The following is a 26,139-nucleotide window of genomic DNA, read 5'->3' on the forward strand; positions in this document are numbered from 1 at the left end:
GATGAAGCTCGATTTGAAGACTTCTCTTTGTTTTCACGCTCAGATCCCCGAAGACGCAGAAATGGCCGAAGACTTCGACGACCTCACTCAGTCATCAGACACGGCCACAGACGACATCGACTCCCCCACCTCAGGATACCGACACGCGTCGCTCCTCATCCAGAAGCTGGACTCGGCTACTCTGGGTCAGACCGCGCTTCCTGTCTCTTCTTATTTTCCTTTTTCCATCGCGTATAAACTCTCCCTGTCGTCCCCCACAGACTCCAGGAGCATGGTGAAGCTGCAGAACATATTCCACGAGTACGAGCGCTCCATCCAGAAGGCCAGGAGTCGACACGGCTACCTGACCGACAAGGTGAGCCAGCTGGAGATGGAGAGGGCGGAGCTAAAGAGCTCTCTGGAGGAAGTCAAAGACGTGAAGTCTGCTCTGGAGCGCAACCAGCTGGAGCTGCAGAACGAAGTCACAAACATCAAGTGAGACGTTTTTACTCCTTAAAGCTCCATCCACACGACGGTAACATCTCGTTTTTTAACACACGCTGACGTTTCTCTGTCCCGTGTTCCAGATTTCAGCTAAAGCAGGAGCAGGAGAATCGCCGTAACGCCAACATGATGTTCAACAGCTCCAAAGACAAGCTGAGGAGGACGGAGGAGCAGCACCAGCTGGAGGTTCAGGAGAGACAGAAAGTGGAGCTGACTCTGAGGAACCTGGAGCTGGAGATGAGGACGCTGGTCAACAACATGAAGCAGGTCGGTCCTCTTCGTTTCCCTGTCTTAACGATGTTTTTTCTGAGGAGCAGAGCGTGAAGGATGTGCCAGAGTTTCTCCTCCAACGCCAAACAGCTGATCGATATCACTTTCACTCTTTTGGATGTGAAGCAGCAAACTGAAATCTTACCAAGTGTTTTTGTCTCATTTAAAGTTAAAAAGGCTTTTTAGTCTTTATATGAGCCACATTCACCTGACTAATCCAGAAAAATGTCTTATTTTAAGTTATTTAAAGACAAAATGAGGAACAAGAGAAAAGTTTCTCATATGTAAAAATTTATTCTTGTTTTAGGCAAATTTTTTTTCTTGTTCCATTGGAGGATTTTTTACTTGTTAAAGAAATCCAGACCTCATTTTGTCTTTAAACAACTTGAAATAAGACATTTTTCTGAGCTGGTCAGGTGAATGTGGCTCATATCGAGTACAATAAGTCAATATTTCCTGAAAATAAGACAGAAACACTTGATAAGATTTCAGTTTTTTACAGGGTGATAGCACTTTGTATTCAGTGTGAGCTCTGGTGACTGGTGATGGATATCGAGTTAGGTAATTCTATAGGTACCGACCAAATTCTGTCAAAGGTACCAGGCACCGATTCACATGAAATCAAAAGGTACCATGTTTAGGTCCCTAAATGCATCCTTGTGACTGTGAGGGAGTGGAAGAGTTGGAGATTTTCCATGCTGGACACGAACACAGCATTACAAGGATATATTGAAGAATGACTATGTTAAATTGAAAAAAAAAAGTATTTTATATGATATTTTTTGACCACTATAGCACAGAAAGTACCGAAAATTGGTACCGTTGAGTACCGGTACCGATTGACAGGTACCAGGTGTAGGTACCAAATCTTTTCAGATGTGAAAGGTACCCATCCCTACTGGTGACGGCGGTAAGACAGCCGTGGATAAAAGCGCGCCTGAGCGTTGCCAACTTAGCAACTTTGTTGCTATATTTAGAGATTTGTCAGATTTCTCTGGCGATTTTTTTCTTTTTGGCGTTTAGTGAGGACGTCCCGATTCGATCACGGGATCAGAATCGGGGCTGATCACATCATTTTTAAACGATCGGAGATCTGGGGACAGGGAATCAGAAAAAGCCTGGGGCCTAAGTTCTTATTTTTAATTAAAATGTGTATAATAGCACATCATCATTCATTTTAGAACAGAACTTTATTTGTCATTATAACAAGTACAACGAAATTGCAAACCAGAGATTGCAACCTTATTGTCACACACAGATAATCTTGTGGTGCACCACTGAGAAACCTTATTTTTATTTTGTTGATCCAATGCTGCACCAAGTGGAGAAAAAAAAAGATGTATCCATGTTGGCTAGAATGATGTCTCTTCATCCTGGCAGACTACCTGCGTTTGTTTATATTCGGCACGCCGCGGCGAGCGCCTCGTAGCCAGCTGTGGCTCTGCAGCGGAGGTAGCGCCGTTATACGACACGATGAGAACTAGAGCCTTATTTAGTGGTGTTTTTGTGTGTAAGTAACGCACTGAAAATTCTCTAAATAAAGCGTGAATGCAGACTGATATCAGATTTTTTCGGTGGGAGTCCGTTTATTTGTGTTTTTGGTCAAGTAAAATATGGCCCCGTCTGAGTGCAGAGGAAACCTGCAGAGGAGCAGGGAGGGGGTGTTTGGTGCGAGCGCTCTGGGCTTCTGCTGCACAAAAACACTGCTGTAGGGGTAATTTCTGCCCTAAACCTTGTGATAGGACCCAACTTGTTCCATCCCAGAGTATCACTTTAATGATAACAGATTTTTCGACTTCTGATCAGATTTTTTCATGACATGTATCGCTGATCCAATACCGATCCCTTTCTCTGATAAACCCTGTACTCTGATGGGTGATTCTGTTGTATGTGAGGAATGATATTTGGTGTATTAAACTAAGCCCTGTTGGTACCTTCTCGAGGAACACTAACTTTATAAATGTTGCAGACGCTGTTTTACCATCGTAGAGAAGTAGTCCCACACAGCGGACATGTTTGCAACATGGTTTGATTTACAGCAGCCGTAAAGTGTGACGGTGCTGAAAACACGTAACGAAATCCGATGCTATCAGATCCTTCAAAAACAGACATATCGATACAGACCAGTGAATCGGATCATGACATCCCTACTATACCTCACATGAAAAAGAAAACTTAACAGTGGATTATCATCGAATATGGTAATCTGGGCTGTTAAAAACATCAACAGTGTACACAGAAATAAACCAAACCGAACCGATCTGTGTGTAACTGATGTTTTTTACTGTCTCTTCGTCCACATCCAGCTGGAGGAGGACCGCAGTGAGACCCAGAGACTGCTGGATCAGGAGCGGAGTGCCCGGACGCTGCAGGAGAATCTGCTCAACAGTCACCTCCGTAAGCAGCAGGAGATCGAGGACGAGAACAGGAGGAACATCAGCAAGAGCAGCGAGGTAATCCAGATGTTCAGCAGAAACAGGCTGTTAGGAAGTCAGAGTTGGAGAGCAGAGAGCCCAACGTGTCTTCTCTGGTTTCCGTAGGCGCTGTCTCAGCTCACCGAGGCCAGCGACAGAGAAAAAGAGCTCCACCAGCAGACGGCGGCCTTACAGGAGCAGCTGACCCTCCTCAGAGCCGAGCTGGAGAGCTCCCAGGCCAGCAGCAGCCTCAAAGAGAGCCACCTGGTGGAGGAAAACGAGACCCTGAAGGAGCAGCTGGAGGACGCTCGCCGAGACCTCAAACTGAACGGCGAAGCCCTGACGCAGACGGTCTACAACTGCAACAACCAGGTGACCACGCTGAAGTCCGAGCTCGCCATGACGGCGGCACGCTTCGAAAACGAGCAGCAGACACGTAAAACTTTGGAGACGGAGCTGGAGTCGGTTCGGTCTCGCCTGGCCGGAGCCGTGAAGGAGACGGAGCTGCGTTTGGCGGCTCACACGGAGACGGAGAGAGCTCTGCTGCGGGAGAAGGAGGAGCATCAGCGCCTCAGAGACAAACTCACAGGTTAGTGATGAATCAGCCGCCGTTTGAGCGTCCGCTGATCCAGGTGTCTATGTTGGTTTAACCCTTTACCTAAAACACCTCAGACTGGCTCTGGTCTGTGTGTGCAGCGGCTTTGGCTTCTGTTTAATGGCATTAGCAGCTCTTTGTTGCCTCTGTTAAGTAGATTATTGTCTCTCTGAAGGAGTAACAGGATTACAGAGAAACTGCCGGAAGAATAACCTGGCCACTTTAAGGGCGAGACGAGAGCTGAACCAAGACGTAAACGTAGAACAACGGAGATGATTAATCCTCAAAAAGTCAAACAAATGATATAAAAACCCTGCAGATTGTGCTCTTTCAACCATAGTTCATCAGATTTTACTTTCTAAAGACTTAGCATGTTAGCTTTCTGCTAACCATGGGTATTTGACACACACCTGGTTAGCAGAAGGCTAACTCACATCGCTCTTCATCCCCTGCTGCTCTCCAAGCTCCTGAAAGTTCCTGAAAGTCGAGCCAAGCTACATCCCCGTTTAGGAAAAAGCTTTTTCTGTTTGGAGTTTTTCTTCCTTTATGCTACGTCCGCTATCGAAGCCACTCATGCTAGCTTCTTCCACTTGTTACTATCATCACACAGAGTCACTTGCGCACTGGGCGCTCTGTGATTGGCTGATGTAACCATGCCTACTCTCTGCCCAGAAACATCCTGATACAACCAAAACATCAGCATCCAGGCAGAGGAGGGTGTTGAGGCAGACACAGACACTGACACACATGCTTAGCAGCCCAGAGCAGACAATTGAGCAGAATTATTCCTGTAAAAGTTGACTTATTATTTTTTTAGGAAAATCCTTCAGACTCTACCTTTAAAGCGTTTATTTATAGAGGATGAAAAATGGCCAAATAACGTCAAGTAAATAAGTTCAAATTCTTTTTTTCAACAACACAATACTCATGTTTTACATCATCAATCAACATTAGGTGGAATAAGGGTCGTAGCACTGAGTCCAATTTATTTTTTGGATGGCTTTTTTGGATCTGTAACCCGAAAAAAAAAAACTGAATCCGATACTTTTATTTTTCTATTAATTGCAAAAAGTCACACAAATGTTTTGCCGTGATCATGAAAACATGGTAAACATGACATGGGGTTAAATTTATTTTTTTATGTGCGTCGATTTTCGATAAAACAACAGACTCAGTGCGTGAAAAGCTTACCTCACACTCTGATGAAATACCGTACCGTATTTAGGTTTAGGGCAATTCTAGGTGTAATAGAAACATAGCAAGTGAAGACAGACTTGAACCCTTTGTTTCCTCACTTTGAACTTAAATTTTTAACTTTTTTTTCCATAAACAAGCCTTTTTTAAATCCAGTTCCTGCTAGAGGTGTGAAAAAATGTCCATACAGCAATATATGGTGATACCTTGACCGCTGATACGGTATCTTTTTTCAACTCCTAATAATGATTTTTTTTAATGTAAAAATTTAAATCTACATCAGTTTAGCCGAGTTGAACGTAAAATATATCCAGCGCCATCCACTGCAGTAGATGGCGCTGAAGAGCAACTCCGCTGCATGTTGCTACGACCTTTATTCCACCAATTGTTAATTTCTGAAGTAAAACATTAGTATTGTATTGTTAAAAAAAAAAGAATATGAACTTATTTACTTGACGTTATTTGGCCATTTTTCGTCTTCTGTAAATAAATGCTTTAAAATGCTTTGTTTTGGTTGTATCAGGAAGTTTCTGGGCGGAGAGTAGGCGTGGTTACATCAGCCAATCACAGAGCGCCCAGTGCACACATGACTTTGCGGGTTGATAGCGAGTGTAATAAATATAATCTCAAAGTATAATTGAAATATTTTATTTCTAAGCTTGATGATGTGGTTTTTGTTGGAAAGAGCAACTTATTTTTGTCAGACATCAACGTTAAAGTGTACTTTCAGGTCAGTTGGTTTAAAATCACTTAAAATTTCATTTTTTACAGTGTAGTAGACTGAAAAAAATCACATTTATTGTAACTTTTTTTTGTACAGGATCAGACTTTTTAAGAGGAACATTGGTAAAACCAGTTGACATTTATCAGTTTCACCAACTGACCATGTCTTTCACTCAACCATTTCTTTACTTTAGTTTGATGCCACAGGAGTTTATGTGACAAACTTGTTGCACTTTATGTTTTCAAGTTAAGAGCATCCATGTTTCAAAAACAATAAAATAGAAAAGTTGTTTTTAAAAAAGTTTTGACTTAATTTGTCCTTTCAATTTGAGTAATGTTGTGATATTTAAAATAATCATGTCTATATTTTCTTCATTAACGCGTTTGATTCCTCTAAAGTCGGCCTGTAACTCCTGAACTGTGTCTCCAGGTGAAGCAGCGAGCCAGCGTGAAGCCGTCAGCAGCCTCTCCCAGAAGTTATCCAAAGCCGAGTCCCGAGCCAACAGCCTGGAGAACGAGGTGCACAGAGCCTCCCTGCAGCTGACGGAGAAAGGCCTCCTCCTGGACGTCCTGCAGCGGGAGAAGGACCAGGCCTCCGAGCGCGTCAGGGAGCTGGAGACCACCCTGCAGGCCGAGCGGGAGCTGGTCAGCCGCGCCGGAGCACGCCAGGAGGCCACGCAGGAGCGGCTGGCCCAGGCTCAGAGCGAAGGCATGTTACTGAGGCAGCAGCTGGAGGAAAGCCAGAACAAAGGCGTCGCCAAGGAGCGGGCGGTGACGGACGCTCAGGAGCGCTTCAGCGACATCCTGTCCAAGCTGCGCGCCGACTGCGAGGAGCGGGTCCAGCTGGTGGAGGAGAGGAACAAGGAGCTGGCTGCCAAAGCTGCTGATCTACGAGACCAGATCTACAAGTTAGAGGAGGAGAAGAACGAAAGAGAGGTAAGAAGAGCTTTATTTCACCTCCCCAAACCGAGGATCTCCTCTCACGTCTGGTTTCTGACTCAGGCCGGGCTCAGGCAGCTGCAGCAGGAGCTCGCTGACTCCCTCAAGAGGTTATCCATGAGCGAGGCGTCCCTGGAGGTCAACACACGGTACCGCAGCGACCTGGAGGAGGAGAAGACGCGGCTGCTCAAAGACCTGGAGAGGCTGAAGGGAAAGGTAAAGGCAGGGAGCAGTGCCCCCCTGTGGAGATCCACCCTCATCACATCCCTGGTACCTGAACATGTCTGATGGTGGTTTCTCTCTGTGCGTCTGCAGCTGGAGGACAGCGAGGAGCGCTACGTGCAGGCGGAGAGGCAGATCCACTCTCTGAAGAGCGGTCTGGATGAAAAGGGAAAGGAGCTGAGCACGGCTGCTCAGAAACTGCAGGAGGCGCTGTCTGCCTCAGCAGCCTCTGAGTCTACCATCAAACAGCTGGAGGACGCTGTGCAGAGGTATTCACACACACTGATCACACACCAACCCTGAAAGATGATCTGTTCATCATGTTTGGTTGGCAATTATCTGTCGGCTACTCACAGATGAATCAGAGACTTTAGATTTTTAATGAAGCCAGAGCCCCAAAAACCCCAAGAATGCACCGTGCAGATACAAAACTTCACCAGAATCAGAGACATGAACAGAGCAGAGACAGACGACTAAGGAGAAGCTCGTCTACAACATCAGCTGCGTTTCTATTACACCTAGAAGTGCACAAAACCTAAATATCACAGTAAAAAATAATTTGGAAACAGCAAAATTTTGGTTTGACCAGTGAATAAAAGCATCATCATCAGTGCAGCATCCAGACGGACGCTACGTCTTACTTTGCTCAAGTTTAGATCAATTCTAGTCATTATGAAAACTCCAGCAAGGCTCAGTCGTTCTTTAGAGAAACTTTAAAAATACTGCCTTTCATTTTGCCAATAGTTGTAATGAAGACGTAGCTACTGAGAGTCCTGTGGTGATTTCCTCTTAGCGTGGATGTTGACGGGCACATCAAGTCCATTTCTGCACTCACTTGTCAATCAACCAACCGTTCAACCCAAGGAAGACTTAGGACCGCCCCTCATTTGAATAACATTTGCTTCTGTGATTCATGCTGACAGAGCCTGTCAATATGACAAAAAATAAGAGCAGATTGCTTTTTTTTAATGATTCATTGATATTTGATTCTATTAAAGATTTATTTTTGTATTTTTTACACATTTACTTTTCTATTTATTTTTGATTTTTGATTCATTTTTTATTTTTGTATTATTTTTAATTAAATTTATATATTTATGTATATTTTTTTACTTGTTTATCTTTTTGTATTTAATTTTTGAAGTTTAGTTTCTATTTTTGTGTTTTTATTTTTTTATTTTCACTTTCGTTTATTTTCAATTTTGGCACTTTTGGTCCTCCATAGAAAATATATTGTACAGACTAATTCCAATCTTCCTCAATTTTAAACAGGGTTAAATCAGAGAAAATCAATTCAAGTCTTTCTTTCTTTCATCTTCTTTCTCTCTCTCTCTTTCTTTCTGTCTTTCTTTCTTTTTCTTTTTTCTCCCTTTTTTCTCTTTTTTCTCTTTCTTCATTTTTCTTTCTTCTTTTTCTTTCTCTTTCTCCCTCTTTCTTTCCTTTTTCTTTCTTTCTCACTCTTTCTTTCTGTCTTTCTCTCACTTTCTTTCTTTCTTTCTTTCTCTCCTGTCTTTTTTTCTTTCTTTTCCTTTTGTGTTTTTCTTTCTTTCTTTCTTTCTTTCTTTCTTTCTTTCTTTCTTTCTTTCTTTCTTTCTCCGTCTTTCCTTTTTTCTTTCTTTTCCTTTTGTGATTTTCTTTCCTCCTTCCTTTCTTTCTTTCTTTTATTTTGAATGTTTTATAGTTTTTGAATGTTGTTACACTGCATGAAGACATAAATGAGTTACATCAGCCTGTAGCCATAGTTGTCCTGAAATATAGACTTAACATATGTATTAAGATTAAGTATTTAGATTTATATTTAACTTTGAGGTTTTGATTTTATTTCGTTTTTGATTTAACATTCAGATGTAGATTTAATATTCAGATTTAAATGTAAGATTTAGGTTTAGATTTTTTTTTTTACTGAGAAAAATGAGAGAAAGGTGACAGGAGCAAAAACCACCCAGAAACTGCCTGGGATTCTGATGTGTTCCTATATCTTCACTAACGCGTGTGTGTGCGTGTGTGACTGTGTGCGTGTGTGACTGTGTGCGTGTGCGTGCGTGTGTGCATGTGTGCGTGTGTGTGATCACATCAGGCTGGAGATCGAGAACGCCCGTCTTGAAGCCGCTGCGAAGCAACAATCCAATAAGATCGACGCTCTTCAGAAAGGAGCTCATGAAGCTACCATGGTGAGTCCAGTGACATCACTTCCTGTAGTTATTTATCTGACACAGGAAGCTTGTTATTTTACAGTTGTGCTTTAAACAAAAGTCTCTTTTTAGACAGTTTTTAAGGTGTCTGATCTTTTTGCAGCTCTCTGACTGCTCACCTGAAGGAGGGGTCTGTATTTAAACTAGGTGTAGCTTCTCTGTGTGGAGTAAATCTGATGAATCAACCTTTCTATGGATTAGTGGAATAGATTCACTCCGTTTTAGACTCGTGGGCTTTTTATAAACACTGTTAGAGCAGGAACTCATGCAAACAGAAGTGGAAGTAATCTCTCTGAGTTTTCACTGCAAAAACTGGAATCTAACAGGTGTTTACGTCTTCTCTCAGTGAAAATTATCTTATTAGACTTAAAATGAGCCACAGTCTGTGGGACAAACACCTGCTTTGGTTCCAGTTTCTGCAGTGGGTTTCCTCTTGGGTCTGATTCTGGTGGTTTTGGGTCTTTCCTCCTTTAGTCCAGAGCTGCATGCTGCATGTCTCTCTGGGTTTGAGTCTCTCTGGGTTTAAGTCTCTCTGGGTTTAAGTCTCTCTGGGTTTAGGTCTCTCTGGGTTTAAGTCTCTCTGGGTTTAAGTCTCTCTGGGTTTAAGTCTCTCTGGGTTAAGGTCTCTCTGGGTTTAAGTCTCTCTGGGTTTAGGTCTCTCTGGGTTTAGGTCTCTCTGGGTTTAAGTCTCTCTGGGTTTAGGTCTCTCTGGGTTTAAGTCTCTCTGGGTTTAAGTCGCTGTCTCAGCTCTGACAGATAAAACAGCAGAACAATCACCTGAAACTTGTCTGTGTCTGGTTTCTGTAGGTCAGGACTCATTTGGAAGACTTGGTTACAAACCTCCAAAGCAGTAAGATGACTTTGGAAGACCAACTCAATAGAGAGGTTGGTGGCTTTTTATTTCTCTGTTTCCTCATTTAGAAACTCAGATTACTCCAACTGTCAGGGAGCAGCGAGGTCTTATGTGTTTAAGAAGCTAACCAGATAACAGAGGTAGCACATCAGCCAAGTTAGTTTTTTTATTTACTCGTTTTTTAGACAGTACAATGAGACTTTGCTAAAGTCAGTTAAACAAAAATCACATTTTCAGATTGTGAAGTTTGTGGTCAAAGACCTGCTGCAGTTTCAAATGTTTCTACCTGAGTGTTAAAAACCTGAACCCATTTTCAGACAGTAATTTAAGGCTGAAGCAGCTCTTAGTGACGTCATTCTTAAAAAATTATATTTTTTTTCTATGAATGGAGCCTAACTATCAGACAGGGAAACAACAGAAGGACAGAGAAAGCTAAACAGGGGAGGGATAGAGCACAAGCTAAAGGCTAAAAAATGAGCTAAAACATGATCTAAAAGCTTAAACATGAGCTAAAGTCTATAGCACAGGCTAAAAGCTACAACACGGGCTAAAACAAAAGCTATAAGCTAAAACACGAGCTTAAGGTCAAAACATGAGCCAAAGGCTACAAGGTGAGCTAAAATATGAGCTAAAGTCAATGCACAAGCTAAGGGCTGAAACACAAGCTAACGGCTTAAACATGAGCCAGAGGCTAAAACACAAGCTTAAGGCTAATTCACAAGCTAAATGCTAATACACTAGCGAAAAGCTAGGGCACAAGCTAAAGGCTGAAACACAAGCTAAAGGCTTAAACATGGACTAAAAGTTGAAACACAAGCTTAAAGTCAAAATACATGTTTAAGGCTAAAAAAAAAACAGAATGGCTTAAACATGTGCTAAAACTATATAACAGGCTAAAGGCTGAATCATAAGCTAAAAGCTCAAACATGTGCCAAAGGCTAAAACACAAGCTTAAGGCTAATTCACAATAAAATTTTTCAGGCAGGAGCTTAAATTTTAGCTAATGGCTAAAATGTGGGCTAAAGGCTGAAAATATGCTGAAGGCTAAAACACAAGCAAATGGCTAAAACACAGGCTAAAGGCTGAATGTGGGCTAAAAAACTCAAATTGAGCTAATTGCTTTAATTCAAGCTAAGGCCAAAACATGGACTAAAAATTCAAACACAAGCTAGAGGTTAAAACACATGTTAAAGGCTTAAAAAAAAACAGAAAGGCTAAAACATGGGCAAAAACACAAGCTAAAAGCTGAAACACAAGCTAAAGGCTAAAACATGAGCTTAAAACTATATAACAGGCTAAAGGCTGAATCATAAGCTAAAAGCTCAAACATGAGCCAAAGGCTAAAACACAAGCTTAAGGCTAATTCACAATAAAATTTTTCAGGCAGAAGCTTAAATTTTAGCTAATGGCTAAAATGTGGGCTAAAGGCTGAAAATATGCTGAAGGTTAAAACACAAGCAAATGGCTAAAACACAGGCTAAAGACTAGAATGTGGGCTAAAGGATGAAAATTGAGCTAACTGCTAAAACTCAAGCTAAGGCTAAAAGGTGGACTAAAAGTTCGAACACAAGCTAGAGGTTAAAACACACATTAGAGGCCAAACAAATAAACAAAAGGCTGAAACATGGGCTAAAACACAAGCTAAAAGCTAAAACCCAAGCTAAAGGCTAATACACAGGCGAAAGGCTAAAACACAAGCTAAAGGCTAAACCCAGGTTAATGTGTTAGTGCTAATGTTTCCTCCAACCCACAGTCAGCAGTTATTCTGCAGTGGTCTGTTCAAACTTGAGAGTCTATCAATAAAATGAAGAGCCAGGTTACGTTAGCTCTGCTTGGTGAGGTTGGAGTTGGTAGATGAGCTCTGGTAGGACAGAACCAGGATTCACTAACGTTACACTTTACAGACACGTCTCAGAGCACCGGGCTGTGAGGAGAGAGAAATATAGCAGCTGCTAAACTACGCTACAAACTGACAAAGCGTGTGTGACTCTGGACCAAAAGGTGGCGCTGCAGTCTGGTTCAAACAGATTATCTCTACATATGAGAATAAAAAAAAACAGCTTCTGAAATTTGATTGTTGACTTAAATGTTGACCGGTCTGTGTGTGTCTCAGGTGCAGAAGCAGAGCATGCTGTCTCACACAGCTCAGGACTCTCAGGCTCTTTGGGAGGAGGAGCTGAAGAGCCGCTCCAAGCTGGGTCTGCGTCTGGCAGAGCTGGAGAAGGAGAAAGGAGAACTGAGCAGTCAGGTGATCAGAGCGAGGCGCTCATGGGGCTGACCCTCAGGATGGCGAACACGGCGAGCAGCGAGCGTCTAAAGATCTGTTTTTCTGTTCCAGATGGAGACGGAGAAGAAGAAAGCTAAGAGGGTGATGGAGCAGAAGAAGGCTGTGGACACCCGTCTGGACCAGGAGATGAAGAGAAACACAGAGCTTCAAAAAGAAATGTACAGGTGACTTCTGACCTCCTCCTCCTCGTGCACTCCTCACCCACGGCAGACCTCCCTCCGTCTGTAGAGACCAGCAGGATCCAGTAGAGCGCAGTCCTTCCTGGCTTCTGTGGCACCAGTCGGATTCTGTTTTTGAGGAAGTTTGTGTTTGTGCTTTAAGTTTTTCCTGTAATGTTTGTTCCTCTGTGTTTAAGGTTACGTACGTTACTGAAGACGGCGAAGAAGAGGATGCGTGATCAGGACGCAGGGCGAGCAGAGTTCGGCTCTCCCATGAGCAGCCTGAGGATGGACCAGAGCCGACAATCTGAGGGGTTTGGGCGGATGAAGGAGAAGGTTTGTAGCTCCTGAAGCTGAAACCGTTCTGCAGCTCCTCAGGTGTTAAACCACTCCTCCATCTTCCCCAGGTGGAGGACCTGCAGGTGCAGCTGGAGAAGGAGCAGTCGCGCCGCAGCCAGCTGGAGAGGCTGAACGGGGAGCTGAAGGACCAGCTGTCCTCCATGAAGAGTCTGAACCACAGCAGCGACCAGCAGGAGAGGAGCAAGAGGCAGCTGGAGGAGGAGGTGCTGGACCTGAGGCGCCGCATGGAGGCCGCGCAGATGGAGCAGAGCCACGCCGAGCAGTACCGCCGCGACGCAGAGGACCGGGCCCGTCAGGAGATCCAGCAGAAACTGGAGCAGGTCAACCTGTTCCTGCAGGTGAGGAGGAGCCACAGCGCCCCCTGCGTGTTGGAAACCAAAGGCGCTCGTATTCAGGACGTTACGGTAACCTAACATTTGTGTCCCAGTCTCAGGCGGCGTCACAGGAAGCTCTGGACCAGATCAAAGCAGCCAACGAGGCCAACCTGCGCTCCCAGCTGGAGCAGAAGATCCGGGAGCTGGAGGTGGAGCTGGGCCGGGCCCGGACCACGCACCACGACAGCATCACCCAGAGAGACTCCACCCGCACCGAGCTGGAGCGCTACCGACAGCTGCACGCCGAGGAGCTGCGCCAGCGCAAGTCCCTGACCGCCAAACTGGAACGGTGAGCTCCTGCTGCAAAGCGTCTTCAGGTTTCCGTCCCGGTCTCTGTGGTCTGTTCTGGTCCTGGTCACAGACCTGTGTCTCCTCCTCAGGGCCAACAGTCGTCTGGCTGAAGCCAACTCCAAGCTGCTGAGCGAGCGCAGCCGCTCCCTGATCAGCAGCAGCATCGCCAACGGGAGCCTGGCGGGGCCCTCGCTGGACGTGGGCTCTCTGGGCTCCCCCCTGAACAGGAGCCTGGGCCTGGGTCTGTCCTTCCTCAGCCCGGTCTCTGAGGCACAGAACAGCAGCGTGGAGGACTACCTCGCCAAGGTGTGTGCCGTCAGAGAGCTCTTCAGTTTCCTGTTACCTGTGGGCTGCTGTCATCATGTCGTTCTCGTGTCGTGTCTTTGATTTTAGAAAATCAGCTAAAACAGAAACATGAGACTTCACTTTTGAACCTCCCTGTCTCTCTGATAACCTGCTCATCGGTCTTTCCTCCTAACCTGTCTCTTCTATTTCTCGCTCTTTTAGCTTCTAGCTCAAAAGTCTGTCTCTCACCTGTCCTCTCTTCAGCCAGGCTCCTAACAGGTGTGTAGACGTGTTCAGCTCCTGCTGTTTCTCTGCTCACACGCAAACTGTGAGGTTCAGGGTCAGGCTGTGAGGAAACACACGTGGTAGATTACAAACCGTCCTGTAGGTGAACAGGAAGAGGAGATTAACTTTCAAATCTCTGATTCAGTGAAGCCTGAAGTTTATAACTCAGAAAAACCTAAGGGGTTTGAACGGTGAATATACTCATCAAAATTACAATCTGACTGAAAAAAATGACACGTTTCTGAGTGAAAACGTACAAAATAAGCCAAAATTAAAAGGATAAAACTGTCAAACTGTAATTTAACGAGCAGCAGCAGAAAACAAAAAGAGCTCAGAGTTTGCATCATGAGGTTTCTTATGGAGTAGTGAGAGTGCCAAATTACAAAAATAAATCTATAAAAGAATAAATGAATAAATTATATAGGAATTATAAAAGAATAAATAAAAAATGAATTAATAAATAAATTATATAAGAATCCACAAAAGAAAAGGCTAATAAAAACAGAAATATAAAGAAAAAAAATAGAAAAGTGCTTAATAAATAAATAAATAAGTAAATGAAGAAAGAAAGAAAGAAAGAAAGTAGCTATATGAAGTGATATTAATCAAAGATTAAAGCCTTAAAATAAAAGGCTAATTAAAGTATAAATATAAAGACAAATAAATAAAAGTATTTAAATCACATTATAATATCACTTTAAAAGTGAAGGAAATATGCGCAGTTATGCAGTTATTCTTTTATAGATTATTATATATTTATTTATTTATTCATTTTTTATTATTCTTTTATAGATTATTATGTTCTTTATTAATTTTTTTTAAATTATTTTATAGATTCTTATATATTTTTTATTGATTCATTTTTATTATTCTTTTATAGATTATTATATTCTTTTTTTTTTTTTTTTAATTCTGTTATAGATTCTTATATATTTTTTTATTGATTCATTTTTATTATTCTTTTATAGATTATTTTATACTTTATTAATTCATTTTTTTATTATTTTATAGATTCTTATATAATTTATTTATTAAATTATTTTTCCTTCAGTTTTTTATTCATTCATAGATTATATTTTTTATTAATGTATTTATTCTTTTATAGATTTAATTATTTATTTATTTTCTTCTTTTATAGATTGATTGTTGTAATTTGGCACTCTCACTACTCCATAGTTTCTGCTTTAACTTCTGTTTTTGCTAAACCCTCATTCCCTCCTTCAGGCTCTGCTCCTGCTCCCTGTCTTTTTAAGAACTGGTGATGCTGAGGTTCTAGAATGTTCATCGTGTCAAAGACAGAGAGCATTCTGCCCTGATGATGTTGAGGTTCTAGAATGTTCATCGTGTCAAAGACAGAGAGCATTCTGCCCTGATGATGTCACAACCCAGCAGCAGCCTCCAGTCTAAAGGCATTTTCACACTGAGTCTGTTTTTTTTTGTCCCAAACTTGTGCATGTTAAAAAATAAATATGTCAGTCATGTTTGCACACTTTCTCCAAAACTTTTGTCCGTCATTATTTTTTCAGAACAGGTTTGATTTTTCACGTCTTTTTCTCATCCGCCCAGCTCGTTTCCTGGGTAGTTTGACTCTTCAGAGACACCGTAGGCCACTTGTAACATCGCATATTAACATTTTCTGTCATATTTTCTCTTTGTGTGTGCACGCCGCTCATACCTCAAACATACAGACAGTCTCTGCTCAGGATCAGTTTCTTGATGATTCCATTTTTCTCATACTGCGAATTTTTGCAATTAATACAAAAATAAACGCATCGGATTCAGTGAGCAAGGTGTCTGTGCGTGAAGTTTTTTTTTAGGATTACGGATCCAAAAAATGCATCGAAAAAAAACAGACTCGGTGTGCAAAGACCTTAAGAATATAAAGCAATGCTGAAGAGCTAAAACCTGCTGTTTCTCCACTGCCCTCTTGTGGCTGGCTCTGGAAGTACAGGAAGTCACAAACACATCAAGCCAAAAAAAAAAAAAAAGGTTTCCACAGCATAAACAAACATATATATATAGCCTTGACTACATTATTCTACAAAAAGAAAAAAAATGCCACACTAACTAAGGTTTTCTCTTCCGTTTACTAAATTCTTGTGTTGTACGTTGTTTGGAAAAGCGTCAGCTAAATTAAACTGAAGAACCATAAAATAACAATAAAAAAGAACATCTCTCGTCTGAATTGCTAATTTCACTATGAGCACACTGTATGGCACATGTCAAACTCAAAGCCGCTGGATGTTTTTGTATTTTCTCATGATGTTAAAAACCTGCAGAGGTTTACACTAAAGCAGTTTGTGCATGTTTAGCATGTCCTGCTGCTCTTTCACCAACTCCTCCTCTTTATTTCCTCATGTTAAAGTGTAAAAAGTTTGTTTCCATCCCGTGTTTGTGGTGAAAACATCCTGTGTCTGACTCCTTGAGTCTGTTTTTTAAAGGTGGGGTTGGCAGCTTGTAGAGCTTTTCTCTGTGGTGTTAAATGTGGGTCAGACACCCAGAGAAAGTTGCCTCCCTTTCTTTAAAATCTGCAGCCCTGATTCTCTAAGAGTTGGGATGCTGAAATCAGAATTTAACGGTTTGGAAGTCGTATTAAGTTTATATTTAATGTTCAAACTAAAAAATTGGAAAGCGAGTCATGTTTTTCGAACTCCCAGCTCTTACAGAGTGACAGGATTTGTATTAAGGCTGTGATTTTTAAAGCTGAAGCTTTTTTATGTCGTTATCCAGATCTCTCCTGTGACTGAAGCTTCTCCTGTTTTCCTCCAGATGCAGAGCGAGCTGGAAAGAAGCATTTCTAAAGAACTCAACAGCGGTGAGTCTGAGCTGAAACGAGGGTCAGAGCTCCTTCAGTCAGACACCTGTAGCTGTCAGACCATCACTGTGTTTGAGCCTTTAGCTTATGTTTTAGCCTGTAATCCATATTAAAGCCTTTAGCTAGTATTTCAGCTTTGTGTCATGTTTTAGCCCTTAGCTCATGTTCTAGCCTTTAGCTCGTGTTTTAGCTGTCACTCATGTTTTAGCTTGTAATCCATATTAAAGCCTTTAGCTAGTGTTTCAGCCTTGTGTCATGCTTTAGCCTTTGGCTCATGTTCTAGCCCTTAGCTCATGTTCTAGCCTTTAGCTCATGTTTGAGCCTTTAGCTTGTGTTTTAGCTGAGCTCATGTTTTAGCCTTTAGCTAGTGTTTTAGCCTTAACCCTGTATGTAAACCTTTGTTTTAGCCTTTAGCCTGTGATTTAGCCTTTAGCCTGTGTTTTACCTTCTAGCTTGTGTTTTACCCTTTAGCTTGTGTTTTACCTTCTAGCTTGTGTTTTACCCTTTAGCTAGTGTTTTAGCCTTAACCCTGTATGTAAACCTTTGTTTTAGCCTTTAGCCTGTGATTTAGCCTTTAGCCTGTGTTTTACCTTCTAGCTTGTGTTTTACCCTTTAGCTTGTGTTTTACCTTCTAGCTTGTGTTTTACCCTTTAGCTTGTTTTTTAGCCTTTAACTCGTGTTTTAGCCATAGCTCATGTTTTAGCATGTAGCTCTTGTTTTAGCCTTAAGCTTGTATGTAAACCTTTGTTTTAGCCTTTAGCCTGTAGTTTAGTCTTTGGCCTATAATTTAGCCTTTAGCCTGTGTTTTACCTTTTAGCTTGTGTTTTACCCTTTAGCTTGTGTTTTAGCCCTTAGCTTATGTTTTAGCCTGTAATCCATATTGTAGCCTTCAGCTTATGTGTCAGCCTTTAGCTTAAGTTTTAGCCTTTAGCTTGTATGTTGACCTTTGATTTAGCCTTTAGCCTGTAATTTAGCCTTTGGCCTGTAATTTAGCCTTTAGCCTGTGTTTTACCCTTTAGCTTGTGTTTTAGACTTAAACTCTTGTTAAAGCCTTTTAGCCTGTGTTTTAGTCTCCAGATTATATGCTAGCCTTTAGCCTGTGTTTCAGCCTTTAGCTCATGTTTTAGACTTTTGCCTGTTATCTTGTGTTTTAGTTTTTAGTTTTTTTGCACTTTTTTAAGCCTTTTGCCACTGTTAGCCTTTAGCCTTGTTTGAGCCTTAAGCTCCTCTCTGAGTCTTTACTTCATATGTTAGCCTTTTGACCATGTTTTAGCCTTTAGCCTGTGTTTCAGCCTTTTCTTAATGTTTAAGCCCATGTTTTAGCTTTTACCTTTTTTGAGCCTTTGGCCTGTATCATAACATTGAACTCATGTTTTAGCCTTTTCCTTTTTTAAGCCTTAAGCCTGTGTTTTAGCCTTTAGCTTCCCAAACAAATCAAAAGAACTTCACAGTGTTGACTTTGAGCTGAACAGGCTGTCAGAGCTCCTCCTGTCAGACGTCTGTAGCTGTCAGACCATAACTGCGCCTCCTCTTCCTCTCTCCTTCAGCCACAGCCGAGCTCTACGTCTCCTCGGCCGGGTCGGCCTCCAGAGCGGAGCTGGACCCGCTCAGCACAGCCACGCAGCAGTACTTAGAAGTCCTGAAGAAGAACAACATGATCTGAGTCCCCTGCTGTGTTTTTAGCCATATCAGAATAATTCACAGAGGAGGAGTGTTTAACACACCACACACCCAGCTCTGTGTGTGTTCACTCCTTTATAAACAGACACAATGCACGTTGCACTTAACCACTCAGGACGGTTGTTCCTATGTTTCATTATCCATGAGAGAGCCTCTAAAGTGTTTGTTGGTACTGGTTCTGTTCTGTATAATCTGGGTTTAATCCGTGGATGTGGGTGTTACTCTGAGCTGACTCTAAGTATTCGACGACTGCGTCATGACCAGCGTTTCTGAGATATCATGTTTGATACGTGCCATCCAATGGTGCAATATGCGTCCTGGTGTAGTTTGGAGTTTTGTGTTTATATTGATTTTATTTATTCCTTTTTTATTGAGCGTGATATACTTGAATAAGACGAGCTGGAGCCCTCCCCGGCTACACAAACAGGGTTAACCACATTTATACGTCCATCACCCAGCTCACGGCCGGCTTGTTTTTAGGGCCAGTCAATCATAAACACTACTTTAATGTTGCTATCAAACATACTCTGTGTAGAAACATGCTGTATATGAACTGTGACGCCTGTACATTACAGAAGACTCTAAAGTTATGAATAAAACTGAAAAACCCTGAAACAGACGTCTGTGTGTGTCCATGAGAAACACCTAAACACATCCTGTTTGTCTTTGTTTACATCTCTTCTTTAGATAATAGTTGCCAATTTTTTTACTTTCTTTACTCGGCAACATAAAGAGGCAAAGTGATAAATGAAACCTCTCTAAGGTGAGTCAACTTTTTCCCAGATCCAGCTCCACGAGGTATTTATCAACAGTTAGGTAGAGCTACACTTTGAAACCTGACAACAAGCTAACTTTGTAAGTTTGTAGCGTAGTTTAGCAGCTGCTATATTTCTCTCTCCTCACAGCCCGGTGCTCTGAGACGTGTCTGTAACGTGTAACGTTAGTGAATCCTGGTTCTGTCCTACCAGAGCTCATCTACCAACTCCAACCTCACCAAGCAGAGCTAACGTAACCTCACTCTTCATTTTATTCATAGACTCTCAAGTTTGAACAGACCACTGCAGAATAACTGCTGACTGTGGGTTGGAGGCTACATTAGCACAAACTCATTAACCTGGGCTTTAGCCTTTAGCTTGTGTTTTAGCCTTTAGCCTGTGTTTTTGCCTCTAGTTCATGTCTTAGCCTCTATCTCATGTTTTAGCCGTTAGCTCATGTTTTAGCTCACATTTAGGTCTTTGGCTCATGTTTTATCCTTTCTGGGGGTTTTTTATGCCTCAAACATGTTTGAACCTTAAGCTTGTGTTCTGGTGTCTAGCTTGTGTTAGCTTTTAGCACTTATGTTTGCCAATAGCGTGTGTCTTAGCCTTTATCTTGTGTTTCAGACTTTAGCTTGTTCATAAGCCTAAAGCTTGTCTTTTAGTTTTTAGCTCAATTTTAAGCCTTTATGTTGTGTTTTAGCCTTAAACTCATGTATTAGCCTTTAGCCTGTGTTTCAGCCTATAGCTTGTATTTTAGCCTTAAGCTCATGTTTTAGCATTCAGCCTGTGTTTTAGCTCATATTTAAGCATATTTAAGTAGTATTTTAGCTTTTCTGTTTTTTTAAGCCTTTAGCTTGTGTTTTAGCCTTTAGCTTGTGTTCTAGCATCTAGCTTGTGTTAGCTTTCAGCTCTTATGTTTGCCTTTAGCTCATGTGTTAGCCTTTAGCCTGTGTTTCAGCCATTAGCTTGTGTTTTAGCTATTATGTTGTGTTTAACCTCTAGCATGTGTTCTCTACTTTGGCTCTGTTAAAGCCTATACTTCAGCCTTTAGCCTGTTTTTAATATTTAAGCCTGTTTTTTTTTTTTTGTTTTTTTTTAGTCTTTAGCTAGTGTTTGAGCCTTTACCTCATGTTTTAGCTTTCAACCTGTGTTTTATGTTTTGCCTGTGTTTTAGTTCATGTTTTAGCCTTTTGCTAGTGTTTTATCTTTAAGCCTGTGTTCAAGCTCATATTTAAGCCTTTAGCTGGGGTTTTAGCCTTTCTATTTTTTTAGCCTTTAGTGTGTTTTTAACCTTTAGCTTGTGTTCTAGCGCCTAGCTTGTGTTAGCTTTTGGCTGTTATGTTTGGCTATAATGTGTGTCTTAGCCTTTAGCCTGTGTTTCAGCCTTAACCTCATGCTTTAGCTTTCAGCCTGTGTTTTAGCTCATGTTTCAGTCTTTCTGGGGTTTTTTAAGCCTTTAATGTTTGTTTTAACCTTTAGCTTGAGTTCTAGCCTCTAGCTTGTGTTAGCTTTTAACTCTTATGTTTGCCTATAGCTTAAGCTCATGTTTTAGCCTTTAGCTGTGTTTTAGCCTTTAGCTTGAGTTCTATCTCTCTCCTGTGTATCTTTCTCCTGCTCTTCTGTCCTTTTTCTGTCTGACAGTTAGGCTCCAGTGTCCACCATCACTACTAAATTAATCACAGAAATCGTTTTCAGCAGAGAAAAACACAGATCTCTCTTCTCTTTGCTAAACCCAATCAGGAAGCTAAGAAGTAGCATTTAGGAATAACCTGTATCGATGCTGATAATCTCATTTTAAAGTGTGGATTAGGATCAGTCGTGGTTTAATGGTTTTTGCTCAAACATAAACTCACATAATCAGAGACATAAAGACACAAACGTGATGAAGAGCGTTGATAGAAGGTTTTCTCTTTCTCTCAGCAGCTGTTTGCAGACTTCAGGTCCCATTAAAGGTGAGCTTTATTAGAGATAAAAATGAGTCTTTGGATCAATATTTGATACAGAGCTGTTTTTAACCCTTCCCTCATTATCTGTGTTTTGATGTCCTCCTCTTCCTCCTCCTCCTCCTCCTCCTCCCAGACTTGATGAAGCTGCTGTGGAGAGCGATCCCCTGGCTTATTGAAATGAGTGGATGTGTTTCTCCCCCCACTCCTGGGCTGTCTCTGCTGCCTTTGATCCGTCCTCTCTGCGTCAGCCTCAGACTGAACACATCCACATTTATTTTTGTTTTCTCTTCAGGAGACGGGCGCGTCTGACAGACTGACTATTAGCTGTTATTATTTCTCTTCACACGCTGCATGTAAACCTGCTTTTGATTGAGGAGGTTACAACCGGTGGTGGTAAAGCTTTGCAGGCAGGCGAGGAACACAAATAGACAGACGGAGAAGAAAAAGGTTTGTTTTTGAAAAGCAGCTAATGTTTAAAACAAAGCGCACCCCACTGGGTCACCCTCCATCACTGGTGCCCAGCCGTCTCATCTCCGGCTGCCAGCAGCACGAAAACAAGGCGTCAGTCTCCAACCCCACGCCGCCTCACATGATGAGGCTGTCATGGTAACGCTCCATTAAACCTATAAATCTTTATGTAGTTAAACAAACACGTCAACACGTCTCTCAAACTTTGATGGTGCTGCAGAAATGTTTGACTCTCTCCTGCTCCTGTTCGGCCCGCTGTTCGGCCCGCTGTTCGGCCCACTGTTCGGCCCGCTGTAGGCCGCCAGTCAGGATGTTGATCTCACAATAAGAGTCTTTAAAGAGGTGGTGTTATAGTTAGATTTCATCTTTCCCAATCAAATATAACCTTAAAACGCTGGATGCAACAATTAAAAAATATTACTGAAATAAAGAATAGTTATTTTTCTTCCAGAGGGTATTGATGGTTAAAGACTCTGACACTAAATAAAATCCTGTGTTAACATTTAGTTGAACTAAATCTTCATCCCATCTGTCAATAAAGCCTGCCACCGCTCTACTTCACCTCCTACAACATCAACAGCCCACCAACTTTCCATGCACCTGTGGCTAACCTCAAGTTTTACAGCCCTGGGAAGATAACTACATCTACAAAAAGACTCATCTGGAAGAAAATACAGATTTTAATTCTGTGTGGATTCATTTAACTGACAACGTACTGGATTAATATACATGCTTTATATGTGGCAAAACATGAGCAAAAAAAAAAAAAAAAGAGTTGAGCAACATTATCAGTATATCCTTTGAAATTCAATAATTGTTTGAAAGTTTTGGATTCTTTTAAAATTTATTAAGTTTCATGTTTTTTATGAATTCTTTTTGCAATTTTTTAAATTTCAAAACCAACAAAAGTTGATAATTACAGTTTTTGGCATATTCTTCTAATTAAAAAATCTGAATATATAAAAAATTCCGTAATTTTTTTTTCAAATCTTCAAAGCTCCAAAAAATATTTGAAACTTTTGCAAGTTTTTTGAATTTCTTATTTTTATTTTTATTTTCATTATTTTTTTACATTTTCTACATTTTTCCATCATTTTTTTTATTTAATTTTTTTTCAACATTTGCAAGAAAAAAAAAGGATTGAAAAAATATTTGCATATTTATTAAAATAATATTTCAGATAACTTTTCATATTTAAGAATTATTTCAAATTTAAGAAATGATTAAAAATGTATTTAATTTTTTTTCTTTTTTTTTTATTTGAAAATTGTTCAAAAATGTTGTGTAGTTGTGTTTCAAATTATTGTTAGGTTTTTGCAAATTATTTTGAAATTTTTGCAATTTCTTTTAATTTTAATTTTTTACTTTTAAGATTTAAATAATTTTTCCAAATTTTTGGAAGATTTTGCAAGTTATTTGAATTCCCTTTTTAGAAAAAAAAAAAAAAAAAAAAAAAAAGAAGTGCAAATTTCTGAAATTCCAATGATTTTATGATATTTTGAAGATTTTTGAAACTTCAAAACTTTTGGAATTTTTGCAAGTCTTTGGACATCTTTTAAATTCTATTTTGTTAAATTTTGCAAACTTTTGAAATTTCATAAATTTCGCAAAAATTATATCTAAAACATATTTAATTTTGAGTAATTTTTTTTTGATGTAAGTAAAAACGGGCGGTTTCCCTCACTAATGGCTGGACATGCTTTACAGGCCCAGGTCGTTTCACCAGATCCTGGTTCTTTTGGCGCTGCAGGCAGGAGCCAGGGTTGGCTGTGGAAACACAAACAGGATCAGACTTTCCTGATCTGATCCGTACCAAACTGAGCTGATCCAAACTGGACCACCCTGGCTTCAGAGACCGGTTTAAGGCCCTGGAGGAGCTGCTGGTGTAGCCTGTCGCTGGTAGCGTGTAGCATGTAGCATGTGTTTGTGCTTGAGGTGGATCTCTGCTGAGGGGAAGTCGGGAACAAATTGAGGGGGACAAGTGGGACAAACCTGCGTGTTTATTTGTTGCCGTATGCTCGCCGCGCTCTAAATTGGACGTCAGCGCTGTTTCTCGTCAGCAGCACAGTCCGATCGTGTCGTGGGCAAAGGAGACGCTTACATTTCATTTACGCTCTAACGTGATTTAATGGAGCCTCTCTCGGCTCGGCCGGACAGATTGACAGCGTCGCCGCCGTCGTCGTTATCAACGCTTTGTTTTATTTTTGGCTGTTTACTCTGCCTCTCTGCTGTCAGCTCATGCCGCTACTTTAAAGGAGGCCGCTCAGATATCTGGAGCTGTGCAGACAATCAGCTTCCTTTCATCTTCTAAGTGCTCCTCATGACAAACAGAAACAGAGATTGGAGAGGGAGATGACACGTTTCCTGTCGCCCCGTTCCTCAGCTGCAAAGAGCGGCGCAGAGAGGAGTCAGACCTGCAATCTGACGACACGAGAACCCAAAGAGAAGACGACCTGCGGGGTCAGGGCGTGTTGGGTCAGAGTCATTAAACGCAGCTGATTGTTCAGACAAAAGACGTCGTTTCTGTGGGAGGAAACTTTGGAGGCGCCGCGGCTGGTTTGAGTTTATGTTTTGATGTGTTGAAGGAAAAAACAGAGGAGCCTCAAACGGCTTCAGTTTGAATCAGTCTGAGGATCCACACGAGAAAAGGAAATAAAACAACTTCCTTTATCTTTTCATATGAGGCTGAAGAATCTTATCCAATCAAAAAACACGAAAAACACAACCAAAGTGAAACGAAACGCCAAACAGATCAACCTTTTTTCAGAGTCTCTCTGTGGATCGTATAGAGTTAGGTAATTCATTCACCATTTGGGAACGACAGAGGAGAAGAGTCTGGCTAGTGATTTGGAGCCACGCTGGGCAGATCTGGTCCAAGCCTCCATGGGGCCCTAAGCAGTTTGGGGCTCTTTATACTTAATACCAGTTCTTTATACCAATCACTGCCTTTCTTTGGAGGCTTTTATGTCTTTAATTGGATCGTAGAGAGGACAGTGGATAGAGCGGGAAACAGGGAGGGAGTGGAGGGATGCAGGAAAGGTCATCTGCTCTCCTTAACAACTGCTCTTGGGAGCCCCCTGGTGGCCATGGGGCTCTAAGCAGGCGCTCAGTGCACTTACGCCTGGCTCGGCTCAATATGTCGATCTGGCGTCTGCACAGTGTTTTATTTTGAAAATCAACTGGATGTTGTAATCTTGTTTTGGTGATCGACTTCCTGTCCAGCTCAGGCTGCTCTGCTGTTGTTACTCGGGCATATATCAGGATCAAAGATTTTTAAGATTGGTTTAAATATCAGATTTTTAAAAAAATTTTTGTTTATCTTTAAAATAGAGAAATAGATGAATAACACAGTATTTTGAATTTTTATGACCCAGAATGTATTTTTTTACTGCAGAAAACTGAGCCAGTCTTTTTTTCCCATCTTCATGGATTTCATATACACTGTCTTAGATTTATACAAGAATCTTAAAAAAGGAAAGTTTTTCAAAAATTAAGTTTTTTTCTTTTTTTTTTCAAGTGCTTTTTGTCGCCTTAAGGCTCTGTTGTTCCTCCATCTTACATTTAGACAAGGGTCTTCAACCTGTGGCTCTGGGGCCTCATGTGGCTCTTTAACTCCTTTGCAGTGGCTCCTCGTAGTTTTATTCATTTATTTATCTATTTATATAAATATCATTTAAATTAAAATAAAGTATGTTTTGAAAATGAATATTGAACATTTTTTAAACCTCAACATTTTAAATTTTGCAAATTTCAAAATTGTTCAGATTCCTTACATAGATTTAAAAATTAAAATATTTTTAAGATTTACCACATTAAAAAAAAAATCTAAATTTTTTAAATTTCAAATTTTTGACATTTTGTCTTATTTAAAAAAATCCAATTTTTTAAATATTTTGCATATTTTTAATTTTTTTTTGCAACTTTTAAAATCACATTCAAAGTAACATTTGAATTTTTTTTATTGAATTTTTTGCAAATGTTTGAAATTTCGAAATTTGGGGATTTTAAAAGCTTTTATAGTTCATACATTTTGCAAATATTTGAAATTTATGACATTACATTTTTTAATTTTGTTTAATTTGCAGATTTATTAAAAATAAAACTACTTGACATCATTTTTATAGATAATAATTTACTAGATTTCAATAAAGTGTAAAAAAAATTCTTTATCGTGAAGATAAAGTAGATCCTGTCTCCTGAATGACTTTAATCCAGGTGAGCTGAGGAAAAATAGCTCCTATGAAAGTAAAGGTTGCAGACCTTTGCATTAGGACATAGATACAAGATTTTTCAAGATTGGATTAAAAGATCAGTTTTTTTAAAAATTGGTTAGTTTAACATTAAAAGAAAATAAATAAATAACACAATATTTTGAATTTTTTGACCTGGAATTTATTTTTTCCTGCATCAAACTGAGTCTTTTCCCCCCTCTTTGTGGATTTCTGCAAACACAGTCTTGGATTTTTACAAAAATCTTGAAAAAGGAAAGTTTTCCAAAATTAAGGACAAGTGTTTTTCTAAGTGCCTAACGTCACCTAAAGGCTCCT

General features: G+C 40.7%; 1 protein-coding gene across 9 annotated transcripts in view; it reads left to right on the forward strand.

The window, feature by feature from the left end:
• Positions 1-19,027, forward strand: part of ankrd26 (ankyrin repeat domain containing 26) — a 43,870-nt gene extending 24,843 nt beyond the window's left edge. For 7 of the 9 annotated variants that reach the window (XM_074677288.1, XM_074677287.1, XM_074677295.1 and 4 more), the window contains 19 exons: positions 44-185; positions 261-474; positions 567-750; positions 3,060-3,206; positions 3,294-3,756; positions 6,110-6,615; positions 6,682-6,834; positions 6,934-7,109; positions 8,918-9,011; positions 9,136-9,162; positions 9,840-9,917; positions 11,999-12,133; positions 12,224-12,336; positions 12,528-12,666; positions 12,738-13,028; positions 13,118-13,353; positions 13,445-13,661; positions 16,695-16,740; positions 18,288-19,027. In XM_074677288.1, coding sequence (XP_074533389.1) covers positions 44-185; positions 261-474; positions 567-750; positions 3,060-3,206; positions 3,294-3,756; positions 6,110-6,615; positions 6,682-6,834; positions 6,934-7,109; positions 8,918-9,011; positions 9,136-9,162; positions 9,840-9,917; positions 11,999-12,133; positions 12,224-12,336; positions 12,528-12,666; positions 12,738-13,028; positions 13,118-13,353; positions 13,445-13,661; positions 16,695-16,740; positions 18,288-18,403 — 3,477 coding nt within the window. In that variant the 3' untranslated portion in view covers positions 18,404-19,027. Of the gene's footprint in view, positions 1-43; positions 186-260; positions 475-566; positions 751-3,059; positions 3,207-3,293; positions 3,757-6,109; positions 6,616-6,681; positions 6,835-6,933; positions 7,110-8,917; positions 9,012-9,135; positions 9,163-9,839; positions 9,918-11,998; positions 12,134-12,223; positions 12,337-12,527; positions 12,667-12,737; positions 13,029-13,117; positions 13,354-13,444; positions 13,662-13,862; positions 13,920-16,694; positions 16,741-18,287 lie in introns of all 9 variants that reach the window. The other 2 variants (XM_074677294.1, XM_074677291.1) reach the window with 2 other exon arrangements.
• Positions 19,028-26,139: the final 7,112 nt, after the last annotated feature.

The sequence above is a fragment of the Halichoeres trimaculatus genome, unplaced genomic scaffold (assembly GCF_033239565.1).
Source record: "Halichoeres trimaculatus isolate MK-OKI-2021-1 unplaced genomic scaffold, fHalTri1.1 fHalTri1_scaffold_10, whole genome shotgun sequence".
Classification (NCBI taxonomy): domain Eukaryota; kingdom Metazoa; phylum Chordata; class Actinopteri; order Labriformes; family Labridae; genus Halichoeres; species Halichoeres trimaculatus.